This window comes from Mytilus trossulus, chromosome 8, assembly GCF_036588685.1.
Source record: "Mytilus trossulus isolate FHL-02 chromosome 8, PNRI_Mtr1.1.1.hap1, whole genome shotgun sequence".
Lineage (NCBI taxonomy): Eukaryota > Metazoa > Mollusca > Bivalvia > Mytilida > Mytilidae > Mytilus > Mytilus trossulus.
Genome location: NC_086380.1, coordinates 14,866,883 through 14,883,970, shown reverse-complemented (window position 1 = coordinate 14,883,970; position 17,088 = coordinate 14,866,883). Strand labels below are relative to the sequence as shown.

General features: G+C 32.3%; 1 protein-coding gene and 1 long non-coding RNA gene across 2 annotated transcripts in view; one reads left to right on the top strand and one right to left on the bottom strand.

The window, feature by feature from the left end:
- The window catches only part of LOC134728349 (uncharacterized), a 450,627-nt gene that overhangs the window by 389,499 nt on the left and 44,040 nt on the right, over window positions 1-17,088 (top strand). The window lies entirely within an intron of this gene.
- LOC134681677 (uncharacterized) lies at window positions 5,560-8,874 on the bottom strand. Its single transcript, XM_063541326.1, has 2 exons — window positions 7,764-8,874; window positions 5,560-6,005 (listed from the first exon to the last, which is right to left on the bottom strand). The coding sequence occupies exons 1-2, from the start codon at window positions 8,773-8,775 to the stop codon at window positions 5,737-5,739; spliced, it is 1,281 nt and encodes a 426-aa protein (XP_063397396.1). The 5' UTR covers window positions 8,776-8,874; the 3' UTR covers window positions 5,560-5,736.

Here is a 17,088-nt window from a genome sequence, read left to right as displayed (position 1 = left end):
TTATGCTTCAATGAACAATCAAAACAAAATTTTGCGATCACTTTACTTCACTTTTAAATAAGTCCTTTCAAATTCGAATTCTCTTTATTAGAACTGATAATTCATGTTTAAATACATTTTGTACATAAAGGATGTGAATTCAAATGTATAACTTTTAACCTTTGTTGTTGAGTGAAAAAGAATTATTGAATATAAAGTATAGAACTATATCTCGTGCAATAGAAATAGAAAAAAAACTATTGTAGCTCTAACTTCGTAATTATATGAATTCACAAAATATATATGTATACTTATATGATTAAAAAGAGATACAAATTTAATGTCACAGAGACATACGTTGATATCATACTGAGGTAACGACAAAATCTACATCTACATCTACATAATACTTCTTAATTTCAATATGTTGAAAATTACAAGAAGGCACATACACAAACATTACAAACATTACATTGATTACGAATAAGAACGGACGTCTAACGAACATAAACGGATTGAAAAAAAAGTTATCCGTTAGGCATCAGTTCGAGCTATCCGTTAAGGTCAAGTATGACGCTTAAAATTCACGAGGAACTGTATACCGGTCGCCGAATGGGACTCTTGTGGTTTTGTACTCAAAATTGAATTTTGTCTTCCCAAAATCGACTTTTGTGATACAAAATTGACAAAAATGCACCCAAAAGTCAATTTTGTCTCACAAAAGTAAATTTTGTCTCACAATTTGAAAGGTCAATTTTGTCTCACACAATTGACTTTTGTGTTTTAATTTCCATATCAGGTAACAAAAGTCAATTGTGTATGCAAATGAGTTTATATTTGCATACCTTTTTGACAAAATTTACTTTTGTCATGACAAAACTGAATTTTGTCTACACAAATGAATTTTGTCATGATTTTGTCTATACAAAAATGAATTTGTCATCACAAAATTGAAGTTCTCTTAAAACAAATCTGTATCACATAGTTTTGTAAGACAAATATGATTTTGTTATGACAGAATTGGATTTTGTACAAAACCACAAGAGTCCCATTCGGCGCCCCGTACTGTATACCCATAACAAATATGAAATTTAATGCATAAAAGACTTTGATACTAAAAGTTTCAGACGATTATTAACAAGCGGTTGTGCCTGGGATTTGTGTATTGCTTTAACTCCTCTGTTCTAGGGGCGGAATGCTCAAATATGTTTAACCTCGTCGAAGTATCCAAAGACCCTAGTGCTTGTAATTTAGTGATTGTCATTTTTTTACTTGACTTTACGTGAATTATATCGTTGACTTATTTTTTTACAAGAATTCAACAAACAGTTGATTGATTTCAGAAATTAAAAATATCTAATATACTACACCGACTTTGGAAAACGTATCTTGTTCTTCTTTCACACCAACTAATGAATACGCCTGACTCTTTTTGGAACACACAAGATTATCCTATAGTTATAATCACTAGTATTTGGAGAAGTTTGAACAATAAAATGATATGATAAATTGAAATTGTTTTCAACAACGGATTTAGTGTAAGTCAAGCCCACCTGATTGACAAAACAAATATTTATTAACATGAAGTCGCTAAAAAAAAATCGACTAATGCGTTCGGTAGTATATATACATTTTTTCTGGATATGTCCCTCGATAAAAGATCCTTCCTTCTATTTTCATATATATATGTTAATCAAGTCAATCTCAATCCAATTAAAATTGAATTTCCACACTTGCTCATTGTTTTATGCTTTGGAGGCGCTGTGTTGGAGCTCCCACGCAGGGACTTTATTCAGAATATTTTATGTCAAAATCACCATTATATACAACTTGCAACAGAACAGGCAATATTGACGTCATCAAGAGTCATTATATACAAAAAAATATACATAGAAACTAATTGATATGGGCGCTAGTTGCATGTTTCTGTATCAGAATGTGTTTAGTAAAGAATTAAATTTCCATTTAAAAACAATAGCGTTTCCATATACATAACTGTAGAAATTTTATAGATAATAAACGGTTCCAAAACTGTTTTGATTTAGGAAATATATGTCTCTTTTAACTTGTAAAATTGTCTTACATCTTACATTTTTTTAACCTCAGTGAAGATAAGGATTTTGAATGTTTAACGTTTCGGATTTTTGCAAATTGGTTAATAGTTTATTGAATGAATTGTTAACATAGGTGACACTTGCTGGTGGAGATAATTCATGATAATTCATGTCAGCACAAAAGTGATGCTGACTACTTGGCTGGTGATACCCTCGGGGAAATATATCTCCACCAACATAACAATTCAATATTTTTTGTAATTCCAGTTATCGGCCTTTTACCAGACCAAATATTTCATGATTGGCAAAACCCGTTCGATAGTATGTATACATTTTTACTCAATCCATTTAAAATTGAACTTCCACTCCTTCTCATTGTTTAATGCTTTGGCGCTGCATTGGAGCGATTTTATTCAGAATATTTTAAGTCAAAATCACCATTATCTACAATTTGTATAATATGGTAATTTTTATAAATTTCCTGTCAACAAAACTTTGAATTTTTCCCCAAAATAAAGGATTTTCTTATCCCATTTGCCGTATTTGGCACATCTTTTGGGAATTTTGAGTCCTCAATGCTCTTCAACTTTGTACTTGTTTGGCTTTATAAATATTTTTGATCTGAGCGTCACCAATGAGTCTTATGTAGACGAAACGCGGGTCTGGCGTATTAAATTATAATCCTGGTACCTTTGATAACTATTGTAACAAATCATGCGATGATAACGTCATCTAGAGTCAATATATATATACAAAAATATACAGAAAAACTCATGGCTGATAATTATGAGCGCTGGTTGCATGTTTCTGTATCAGAATTTGTTTAGTAAAGTATTAAATTTCCATTTAAAACAATAGTGTTTTTATAAACATAACTGTAGACATTTCATAGATAATAAACGGTTCCAAAACTAGTTTGATTTAGGAAAGATATGTCTCTTTTTCTTGTAAAATTGTCTTACATCTGCAATTTCTAGAACCTCAGAGAAGATATGGATTTTGAAAAAACATTTTTTACTGTTTAACGCTTCGGGTTTTTGTAAATTGGTTAATAGTTTAATTGAATGAATTGTTAACATAGGTGACACATACATATGTAAAATGATATAGAATGTTTCATATGGAATACGTCGAGATGCGGACAGTAAAAATGATATATAATAAACCCTGAAAAGTTGAAACATCTTACACAAGGCTATATGTACCGTGGTATACTGAAACATTCAGTTAAAATTATCGTTCTTCTGATAGAATCGCGATTTTAAAAATTTCACAAATGTAACTTTTTCGGAGTTTTGCATAACCGTCAGTAACTTAGCTATAATAGCTTCCTGCAGTATCGGGCATATTTTGGATCTATTTTCCAAATAACGAGTTGTCATTTATTTATTTCATTGTTTAAGTAACTGGGCATCAGGTTGTTAGCTGCGTTATGCAGAATTTTATAATGTTTTAATTTTACAACATATAATCTAGATAAGCATAAGGGGAGGTTTATGTGCCTATAAAACTGGTTAAACCCCAGTACATTTTGAACATGTACCCAAGTCAGGCTTTTGGACCATGTGTTGTTCGGTTTTGTTTGTCTTTTTTTTTTTGCGTCCTTATTTCAGAGGAGCCGTATGGTGGTTGAAGTAGTCTGTAAATGTAGCACTTGCTAATATTTGTTGTGAAGTTCCAGTTATCGGCCTTTTACCAGACCAAATATTTCATGATTATTTGATTATCATGTTTAAATAAACAGCTGCGCCATGAGCGCATGATACGCCCGACGTCTTGTGTGGAAGTTTTATGCAATAATCATAAATAGTTTCTGAGGAAGTTTTAAGCAATAACCATTTATTGTTTTTGAGACACGGCGGGACATGTGAAACCCCCCCACCCTATTTTTTTTTTTACAAATATCACTAAAATAAAATTTTGAATCCTCACCAAAAAGTAAACAGATATTTAAATTAGTATAACAAAGAAGTGTGTACAGTTTCAAGCAATAATCATAAATTGTTTTTGAGATACGGCGCGACATGTAAAAAAAAAAAACCTCCCCTTTTTTACAAAATACTCAATAACTCAAAAATGAAATTTTGAGTCAACACCAAAAAGTATATAGATCTTAAGATTAATATAACAAAGAAGTGTGTAAAGTTTTAAGCAATAATCATAAATCGTTTTTGAGATACGGCACGACATGTAAAAAAACCCTCCCCCTTTTTTACAAAATACTCAAAAACTCAAAAATGAAATTTTTAATCATCACCAAAAAGTATACAGATATTAAGATTAATATAACTAAGAAGTGTGTAAAGTTTTAAGCAATAATCAAGAAACGTTTTTGAGATACGGTTCGACATGTGAAAAAAAACACACCCCTGTTTTAGTTACAAAGTGCCGTAACTCAAAAAGTTTAAATCTTATTTTCACCAAAAAGTATACAGATCATTTGACCATCATAAGAAACAACTATATTAAGTTTCATGAAATTTGGATAAGTCGTTCTCAAGTTACGGTGCGACATGTTTACGCCGGACAGACGGACAGACGGACAGACGGACGGACGGACAGACACCGGACATTTGTATACCATAATACGTCCCGTCAAAATTTTGACGGGCGTATAAAAATTATAATCAATAATTCAATATTTGCAAGAATATTTGTATTAAGGGTTCCAAGAAACCATTTGTCTCGCCTACTTTTGCTATTAGTCGCAGGCTAAACAAAAATGGTGAAACAATGATTATAAAATTTGACTCCAGATACTATCTTTTGATTGCAATAAGCTTCTGTCAAAGTTTTGAAATAATCTAGGATGATTTGTGAATCATAATAAATGTTTATAAAATAATAAATTGTAAACTGTATGTAATGTTATCAGGAAAAAAATATAAGTCCATTTATATATAAATAAGTAAAATCCGGAACAGGAATACATTTTTACAAAACTTATTTCTAGATACTAGTCTTGGAGCATAAACAACCGCTGTCCAAGTTTGGTAGAAATCTAGGATAATTTAAGTAAGGTATTAAAATTTTAAACCTTTAACCACAATGTGAATATAATGTTAACTGGCAGAAAAAAACTAAGTATATCTAAAAGTAAAATACGGATAAATTCACAAATTTAACTTTTGTAAACTATCTTTCTAGGATCAGCTTCTGTCCAAGTTGGTTAGAAATCAAGGATATTTTATGAAAGTTATTAAAACTTCAAAAATTTAACAACAGTGTTAATATTTGTGGACGCCGACGACAAAAGGTAGGATCGCATGCTCTACAAAAAACAAAGTTGAGTTTGTAGGGAATTTTAAGGTAAATTTACAAACTAAAGAGGGTCTGAACGTTTCTGATATTTCAAAAGGTGATACCAAGGTAGCGCTTCGAACACACTTTAATGAAGTGCTATTTTCATTTTTGAAGCATGATCTTGTCAGCTCAGTAGTCAGTGATTAGGCACTAGCATGTTTCAGTTTGTACATAATCTTTCTTTTAAAAATTAATAAAGAAACTAATGTTCTACTGCCCTCGGGTACAGATTGCTATTTTTTATGCTCGTTTTGGTCTTATCACCTCAGACGTCTCAAGTATTGGTGCAACATTGCATTTCAATGTTTTGTGTTTGAAACTTCCCGATGAATGTAAATCCGGAAAAGGGCGCGTAAAAAGTACACAATTTTCTGAGTAAATTTTCATCCTGTAGAAGTTTTTATTTTTTATTTTTAAATTTGCTCAGAAATTTATTTGGTACAGGTTTTTTGTCTTCCTCTTCATAATCGTCAGCATCGTCATCATATTCGTCGTCTTCCGGTACAACATTATTGTCACGTGTGTAAAAATTACCATTCGTCGTCCGCCTACCTTGGAGTCCAGTAATCATAGAGGTTTGTCTGTTTCTGTCGTTAATGTATGCATTCCATTCTCCAAGTCCTTTCCGAAAGTTGGGCGTTATTTCGTATGTTCTCGTTTTCTTCGTTGCTATAATAGACAATCATTAATGAAATGCACAATTTATATAAAAGAATCAAAACAAACGGCGAAAGCTGAAAAAAACAATTAAAATAAAAAGCATGTGTTATTCGATCATTATCGGATTATTAAAGTGTAGTGCTCAATACTGGCAGTATAAGAATGAAAACTATGACACGCTTACCCTTCCGGACTGCGTACAGTCGCACTTCTGGCATAAAACCTAGTGTCACTTGAATTCGTATTGGCAAAGAAAGCTTTTAGAATTATGTCATGGTAATTACAGGTGCTTGCATGTATTGTGGTTGGCTTCATCGTCATTTGACATCAAGTATTTTGCAAAAGTTCTTTTCGATTTGTTTTCACCTATCTTCAAACAGAAATGATCTTGTGTAAAAGTATTTTGTCAAAAAGATATAATATCGAGCAATATCCTTATTGTAAAAGACTATACGGTATATCTCATTTCTTTTTCGAATTAGGCAAATATTCATTCTAATTGTGTACCTATTGCTATGTATAATATCTGCATTAAAATGGACACATTTAGTATGTTTAATAATCAACAACACTGACAGTAATATTGAACAGAACTGATAGTAATATTCAACTGAATTTACAGTAATATTTAAAGGAACTGACAGCAATATTCAATAGGACTGACAGTAATAATCAACGGAACTAACAGTAATATTTAACATTACTGACAGATAATCAACAGGACTGACAGTTACATTCAACAGTACTGGAAGCAATATTGAACAGAACTGACAGTTATACTGAACAGGCTGACAGTAATATTCAAAAGGACTGATAGTTATATTTTAACATAACTGATAGTTAAATTGAACAAGACTGACAGTTCAATTCAACGGAACTGGCAAATATATTGAACAGAACTGACAGTAATATTGAATAGGACTGATAGTAATATTTTACAGGAGTGACAATTCTATTCATTAGATTTGACAGTTAAATTGAACATGACTGATAGTAATATTCAACAGGACTGATAGTAATATTCAACAGGACTGACAGTAATATACAACTAAACTTACAGTTATATTCAACGAAACTGATAGCAGAACTTAACATGACTGAAAGTAGCAAATATCAATTACAACTGGTAATACTATTCAACAGGACTTTAAAAGTAATATTCCATAGAACTCACATTTAATTTAACAGAACTGACAGTAATATCAAACAGCACCGATAGTAAATTTAACAGGACTGAAAGTAATATTGAATAATACTGACAGTAATGTTTGACACAATTGGCAGTTATGTTAAACTGGGCTGACAGTAATATTCAGTAGCAATGATAGTAATGTTGAAGAGAACTGCCAGTGACATTCAACAGGACTGATAGTAATATTTAACAAGACTGACAGTACTCCTTAACTTTATTCTCTGTATTATATTGATAGTAACAAAAGCCATGTTGATTAGATGGTGAAAAAATAATGATGTAATTTTTGAGAGAAAAAAATTCTAAGTATGTCCATAGATCCTGGCTAAATTAGGTCTTATAGGCTCAATTGGTAATAACGTTCAGAAAAGTTTTGTTTATGAATGGACGACAGATCGAAAGACATGTACAAGAAGAGACTGTCAATGGACAGACGCCAACAATGGCATTATATCACATTTTTAAATATCCCTTTTCAATAGGCGACAAAAAACAAACTTGAAGCCAACAAAATAAACCAGATTAAAAAATTAAGTTTAGAAAACAATATTCTAAAAAAAGACGTATCAACTCACCTGTATCATAATAATGACCTTTAAACCTTCTAGGTGACGACTCATAACCTTTCATCGGTCGTTTACTTCGTCGTACCTGAGTTTCATCATAACTGTAATTGTCTTCATCATTTTCGTCACTTATTTCATCTACTTCTGATGTATTACTTTTATATGTGCGTGTCTTTTTCTGACGACTCAGAAAGGGACTTTCCGGTAACGGTGGTAACGAACGTGCCACAGATCTCGCCGATAGACGCTCACGTGATGGCGGAGGAGGAGGGGAGTATCCTATACGTGGAAGGGAAATAGGCATCCCTTTCGTAACTTGTCTAGATTCTGGTTTCGGGTCTTCTTCATCTTCTTCCATAAAATCTAACAGGCCGCCAAAGGGAGTTTCTTTTTCTTTTTCTTGTTTCTCTTTCGCTGGCTTAGTTTTTGGCTTTAGGCTCTTTTTAGACACACTTTCACGCTTTTCTTTTGAAATTAGATTCGTTTTCCTGTCACTTTGCCGAGTATCTCTATAATCTGGTTCACTGTACTCGTCGTCGTAATCCGTATCAGGATCCAGGTTAACAGGTTTGGGATATCCAAGCACAAAATTTGTTTTTTGAGGCATAATACCTTCTGGATCCGGTCCCTCAAATTCGTTTCTCCAGTCATTTGCAAAATTATAAACCCCAGCGTGAGGTTCACCCTTCAAACCGCTGTGTTTACATTCGAGTCCTTCATATAACATGGACGATATGTGTTTGTTACTTCGTTTTGGAAAACAACTACATGGTTCTAGACCATCGGTAATTTGGACGCGAGGCGCTTTAACACGACCATTTGATCTTCCATTATTAGAATATGTATCGGAATAAATAGAATCTTCGTCGTCTTCTTCGTAACCGATGTCGCTCCTTCGTGATTTCGATTTTCTTGAATGAGATTTTATAAATTTATTCCTATTTGCCACTGAAGTTCGTACATTATCATACACTTTATCTTTATTCTTTATATTTTTATTTTCAAGAGTTAAGGCATCCATCGTCCATCCAGTTTGCCATTTCAGAAAAAGTTTCAAACAGTCACCTCTTTAAAAATTAAATGTAATAATAAACATAATGTTTATTGTTTGGTATTTGGAAGGATTAGGTTTTGTTTTTACATTTCATAACATATAAGATTAAATGATTAAGTGTGAATTTTAATTCAGCTTAGCACAAGGTCAGAACAAATCCCATCAGCATGATGTTTACTTGTATGACCCCACGCACGAATACAGTCTTTAAAAGGAACACATACAGAATGTTAATCTTGTTGGCCCCAACTGCACATGACATGCAGGACAACACAATTATTTATATTCCTGTCTATTCTTTGCAGCTTTGTTTGTAATCGTGTAAGATTTGCCATGATGTAACGTCATTTTGATTCGATTTGTACAGAATCAAATATATGGGATTGTGACATTTGTATGCCCCGCCTTAATAGGGGCATTATATTTTCGGTATGTGCGTCATTTCGTCTGTCTGTCCCACTTCGTTTAAAGTTTTTATTCAAAGTAGTTTTTGATAAAGTTAAAGTCCAATCAACTTAAAACGTAGTGCACATGTTCCCTATGATACATGATCTTTTTAATTTGAAAGCCAATTTAGATTTTGATGCCAGTTTCACGGTCCACTAAATAAAGATAATGATAGTACGGGTGGGGAATCAATGTACTATGGACAAATTTTTGCTTGGCATTTGTAACACAATCGGGACCACAAAGGTATCTTGTGAACACAACTTCTCCTTAACTAGTTCGCGAAAAAACCTTTCATATTGTGTAGTATTGTTCGTCGTCATATATTTAGCGTCAGTTTGATTTGAAAAGTTTTGCAGGAGTTAGAAGACTGACCATTTTCTGGACTCTAACAGTTCTTTACCATTCATGAAAAAAAAGAAAAAAAACCTGAATGTTTAATATTTAACTGGTTCAACATCAAAAACTACCTTGACACAAAAACTTTATCCAGAAGCGGGACAGACGGACGGACGAACGAACGAAATGACGCACTGACCAGAAAACATATAGTCCCTTTACTTTAATTTCGTAGTTGGGGGCATAAAAACTTTAACTGCAGACTGTAATGTTTACTGGAAGAAAGTCCATTTATAAGTAAAGTACAGATACAAAGGTACAAAATTTTACAAAATTTCCTTCTAGATACTAGTTTTTGATCATAAACAAGCTTCTGTCTAAGCTTGGTACAAATCCAAAATAGGATAAGAAAGTTGTTAAAACTTTAACCACAGAGTGAATGGGTTGTTTCCTGACAAAAAATATAAGTCCAATTAAAAGTAAAATACGGATAAAATGGATTTATTTAAAAAAAAATTTACTTAATTCTAGATACTATCTTAAGATCATAATCAAGCTTCTGTCTAAGTTTGGTACAAACCCAGTGATGTTTAAGAAAGTTATTAAATTTTTTAAAAATTTAACCACAGAGTGAATGTCTCCCAGCAGATAAACTAAGTCCATTTATAAATAAAATACGGGAAAAATTGAATTTTATTTTTACAAAATTTACTTCTGGATACTATCTTATGATCATAAACAAGCTTTTGTCCAAGTTTGGCAGAAATGCAGAATAGTATAAGAAAATGATTAAAATTTCAAAAACCTTACCACAGAGTGAATATTTGTGGACGACACCGACGGAATGTAGAAAGTGTGATAAACAGCTCTCCAATACGTTTTTGTAATGTTTGCTATCATGTTTAGTTTCATCAGGAACATAAAACATTGTATTATGGTTTAAAATACTATTATATACTGTCATCTTCATTTGGCAGTACTTATGGAAGTTATGTGACTTCGGCCTTTTTTTTTTTTTATCAATTTATATACATTTGATATTTTAATGACACACAACTGATATTTGACCCTTTTACAACTGAAATCTATATGGTATGAGTGCTAGTTAACCATACGCTACCGTCGGTTTGATTTAACTTATTCATGTATGGTAATCAGTTTGTCCAGCTAGCCTGAGAGACATAGCGATCCTACATTCCGCAGTCGATGTCGTCTTCATCGGCAGCAACAATATTCACTGTGTGGTAAATTTTTATAACTTTCTAAAATATCCTGGGTTTGTACCAAACTTGGACAGAAGCTTGTTTATGATCAAACGATAGTATCTAAAAGAAAATTGTGTAAAAATATTTCAATTTTTTCCTTATATTACTTATAAATAAACTTATAAAGGCAGTGGTAGAATCTCTATATGTAGCTTATACACGGATTTAAAAATGTACAGTTATTATAGTTTTACAGATGTACAGTTTATATACAGCTTAACAGATGTACAGTTTATATACAACTTTACATATGTACAGTTTATATACAACTTTACATCTGTACAGTTAATATACAGCTTAAAAGATGTACAGTTTATATACAGCTTAACAGATGTACAGTTTATATACAACTTTTACATCTGTACAGTTAATATACGTATGTACAGCTTTACAGATGTACATTTGATATTCATATTTAGAACTGTACATCAAGATTACTTGTACAAAAGTAGCTGTGTAATTTTTATTATGCAAACATAGCAATACTTTAAACATCTTGCATAAGTTATGCTAATATTCAAAGTCAATGAACCATGACTGATGTACATGGCTTAACAATCTTCATGTAAATGAGATGTGCCAATGTTAATACAACTGCGTAACAAATGCCATTGACTTATAAGTCGTCCCCTTTAAACAAACTTAACGCATACATAAACTTATCAAGGCATTTGTAGAATCTATATATTTAGCTTATACACTATTTAAAAATGTAATAACTTATAAACTACGTATTTAAGTTTCAAAGTCAATAAACCATAAAGAATGAGTGTTGATATATAATCTCCATGGAAACCATACTTGCAAATACCAATAAACATGCATATCGAATATCATTAACTTAACATAAGCAGTGCAGTCGATCTAATCACAAACTGAAACATGTATACTAAGCAAAAGTTTTAAAGTCAATAGACCATGACTGAGGTGGAAGGCCTAAAAAAAATTCCATGGAAATGAGATGTGCTAATGCTTCAACAACTGAATACCAATTACTATTGGCCTATCACTGATAATTCTCATTGAACTTACCTAATCACAAACTTATAAATTTGGGAATTGAAATAGAGAATGTGTCAAAAAGACAACAACCCGACCAATGAGCAGACAACAGCCGAAGGCCACCAATGGGTCTTCAATGCAGTGAGAAACTCCAGCACCTGTAGGCATCCTTCAGCTAGCCCCTTAAACTTAGCAAACTTTTCAAAGTGAATAGACAATGACTAACGGGATGGAGCAAAACTAGTGGTTTTCCATAAACCTACCTAATCACAAACTAATACATTTAAAATAAGCAAAAGTTTCAGTCAATAAACCATGACTAAGGGGGAATGGCCAAATATTCTCCATGGAAATGAGATGTGCCAATGCTTGTACAACTGCAAAATATGATTAATCTACCACTTGTGGTTCACCATAAACTAAACCTTATCAGAAACTAATACTATGTCTATGTCTTGCTTTCTGACTCTGTCAAGGCGAGACAAATGTTGGTAAACTGAGTTAAGACATTTACAAAGGATGTCAAGAGATTCAATGAGATACATTGTATTTGCATTTGTGAAGCTTGAACATCATACTTTAATGCATGAGATACGTTGTATTTACATTTGTGAAGCTTGAACATCGTACTTTAATGCATGAGATACGTTGTATTTACATTTGTGAAGCTTGAACATCGTACTTTAATGCATGAGATACGTTGTATTTACATTTGTGAAGCTTGAACATCATACTTTAATGCATGAGATACGTTGTATTTACATTTATGAAGCTTGAACATCATACTTTAATGCATGAGATACGTTGTATTTACATTTATGAAGCTTGAACATCATACTTTAATGCATGAGATACGTTGTATTTACATTTGTGAAGCTTGAACATCATACTTTAATGCATGAGATACGTTGTATTTACATTTGTGAAGCTTGAACATCATACTTTAATGCATGAGATACGTTGTATTTACATTTGTGAAGCTTGAACATCATACTTTAATGCATGAGATACGCTGTGTATTTACATTTGTGGAGCTTGAACATCATACTTTAATGCATGAGATACGCTGTGTATTTACATTTGTGAAGCTTGAACATCATACTTTAATGCATGAGATACGCTGTGTATTTACATTTGTGAAGCTTGAACATCATACAATAATGCATGAGATACGCTGTGTATTTACATTTGTGAAGCTTGAACATCATACTTTAATGCATGAGATACGTTGTATTTACATTTGTGAAGCTTGAACATCATACTTTAATGCATGAGATACGTTGTATTTACATTTGTGAAGCTTGAACATCATACTTTAATGCATGAGATACGCTGTGTATTTACATTTGTGAAGCTTGAACATCATACTGTAATGCATGAGATACGCTGTGTATTTACATTTGTGAAGCTTGAATATCATACAATAATGCATGAGATACGCTGTGTATTTACATTTGTGAAGCTTGAACATCATACTTTAATGCATGAGATACGTTGTATTTACATTTGTGAAGCTTGAACAGCATACTTTAATGCATGAGATACGTTGTATTTACATTTGTGAAGCTTGAACATCATACTTTAATGCATGAGATTCGCTGTGTTTACATTTGTGAAGCTTGAACATCATACTTTAATGCATGAGATACGCTGTGTATTTACATTTGTGAAGCTTGGGCGTCATACTTTAATGCATGAGATACGTTGTATTTACATTTGTGAAGCTTGAACATCATACTTTAATGCATGAGATACGTTGTATTTACATTTGTGAAGCTTGAACATCATACTTTAATGCATGAGATACGTTGTATTTACATTTGTGAAGCTTGAACATCATACTTTAATGCATGAGATACGCTGTGTATTTACATTTGTGAAGCTTGAACATCATACTTTAATGCATGAGATACGCTGTGCATTTACATTTGTGAAGCTTGAACATCATACAATAATGCATGAGATACGCTGTGTATTTACATTTGTGAAGCTTGAACATCATACTTTAATGCATGAGATACGCTGTGTATTTACATTTGTGAAGCTTGAACATCATACTTTAATGCATGAGATACGCTGTGTATTTACATTTGTGAAGCTTGAACATCATACTTTAATGCATGAGATACGTTGTATTTACATTTGTGAAGCCTGAACATCATACTTTAATGCATGAGATACGTTGTATTTACATTTGCGAAGCTTGAACATCATACTTTAATGCATGAGATACGTTGTATTTACATTTGCGAAGCTTGAACATCATACTTTAATGCATGAGATACGCTGTGTATACATTTGTGAAGCTTGAACATCATACTTTAATGCATGAGATACGCTGTGTATTTACATTTGTGAAGCTTGAACATCATACTTTAATGCATGAGATACGTTGTATTTACATTTGTGAAGCCTGAACATCATACTTTAATGCATGAGATACGTTGTATTTACATTTGCGAAGCTTGAACATCATACTTTAATGCATGAGATACGTTGTATTTACATTTGCGAAGCTTGAACATCATACTTTAATGCATGAGATACGCTGTGTATACATTTGTGAAGCTTGAACATCATACTTTAATGCATGAGATACGCTGTGTATTTACATTTGTGAAGCTTGAACATCATACTTTAATGCATGAGATACGCTGTGTATTTACATTTGTGAAGCTTGAACATCATACAATAATGAATGAGATCGCTGTGTATTTACATTTGTGAAGCTTGAACATCATACTTTAATGCATGAGATACGCTGTGTATTTACATTTGTGAAGCTTGAACATCATACTTTAATGCATGAGATACGTTGTATTTACATTTGTGAAGCTTGAACATCATACTTTAATGCATGAGATACGCTGTGTATACATTTGTGAAGCTTGAACATCGTACTTTAATGCATGAGATACGCTGTGTATTTACATTTGTGAAGCTTGAACATCATACAATAATGAATGAGATCGCTGTGTATTTACATTTGTGAAGCTTGAACATCATACTTTAATGCATGAGATACGCTGTGTATTTACATTTGTGAAGCTTGAACATCATACTTTAATGCATGATATACGTTGTATTTACATTTGTGAAGCTTGAACATCATACTTTAATGCATGAGATACGTTGTATTTACATTTGTGAAGCTTGAACATTGTACTTTAATGCATGAGATACGCTGTGTATTTACATTTGTGAAGCTTGAACATCATACTTTAATGCATGAGATACGCTGTGTATTTACATTTGTGAAGCTTGAACATCATACAATAATGCATGAGATACGCTGTGTATTTACATTTGTGAAGCTTGAACATCATACTTTAATGCATGAGATACGTTGTATTTACATTTGTGAAGCTTGAACATCATACTTTAATGCATGAGATACGTTGTATTTACATTTGTGAAGCTTGAACATCATACTTTAATGCATGAGATACGATGTGTTTACATTTGTGAAGCTTGAACATCATACTTTAATGCATGAGATACGCTGTGTATTTACATTTGTGAAGCTTGAACATCATACTTTAATGCATGAGATACGCTGTGTATTTACATTTGTGAAGCTTGAACATCATACTTTAATGCATGAGATACGCTGTGTATTTACATTTGTGAAGCTTGGGCGTCATACTTTAATGCATGAGATACGTTGTATTTACATTTGTGAAGCTTGAACATCATACTTTAATGCATGAGATACGTTGTATTTACATTTGTGAAGCTTGAACATCATACTTTAATGCATGAGATACGCTGTGTATTTACATTTGTGAAGCTTGAACATCATACAATAATGAATGAGATCGCTGTGTATTTACATTTGTGAAGCTTGAACATCATACTTTAATGCATGAGATACGCTGTGTATTTACATTTGTGAAGCTTGAACATCATACTTTAATGCATGAGATACGCTGTGTATTTACATTTGTGAAGCTTGAACATCATACTTTAATGCATGAGATACGTTGTATTTACATTTGTGAAGCTTGAACATCATACTTTAATGCATGAGATACGTTGTATTTACATTTGTGAAGCTTGAACATCATACTTTAATGCATGAGATACGTTGTATTTACATTTGTGAAGCTTGAACATTGTACTTTAATGCATGAGATACGTTGTATTTACATTTGTGAAGCTTGAACATCATACTTTAATGCATGAGATACGCTGTGTTTACATTTGTGAAGCTTGAACATCATACTTTAATGCATGAGATACGCTGTGTATTTACATTTGTGAAGCTTGAACATCATACTTTAATGCATGAGATACGCTGTGTATTTACATTTGTGAAGCTTGAACATCATACTTTAATGCATGAGATACGTTGTATTTACATTTGTGAAGCTTGAACATCATACTTTAATGCATGAGATACGTTGTATTTACATTTGTGAAGCTTGAACATCATACTTTAATGCATGATATACGTTGTATTTACATTTGTGAAGCTTGAACATCATACTTTAATGCATGAGATACGTTGTATTTACATTTGTGAAGCTTGAACATCATACTTTAATGCATGAGATACGCTGTGTATACATTTGTGAAGCTTGAACATCGTACTTTAATGCATGAGATACGTTGTATTTACATTTGTGAAGCTTGAACATCATACTTTAATGCATGAGATACGCTGTGTATTTACATTTGTGAAGCTTGAACATCATACTTTAATGCATGAGATACGCTGTGTATTTACATTTGTGAAGCTTCAACATCATACTTTAATGCATGAGATACGCTGTGTATTTACATTTGTGAAGCTTGAACATCATACAATAATGCATGAGATACGCTGTGTATTTACATTTGTGAAGCTTGAACATCATACTTTAATGCATGAGATACGCTGTGTATTTACATTTGTGAAGCTTGAACATCATACTTTAATGCATGAGATACGATGTGTATTTACATTTGTGAAGCTTGAACATCATACTTTAATGCATGAGATACTTTGTATTTACATTTGTGAAGCTTGAACATCATACTTTAATGCATGAGATACGTTGTATTTACATTTGTGAAGCTTGAACATCATACTTTAATGCATGAGATCTGTTGTATTAACATTTGTGAAGCTTGAACATCATACTTTAATGCATGAGATACGTTGTATTTACATTTGTGAAGCTTGAACATCATACTTTAATGCAAGATGAACAAATGATGGTTATTTATTACATTATAATTACTT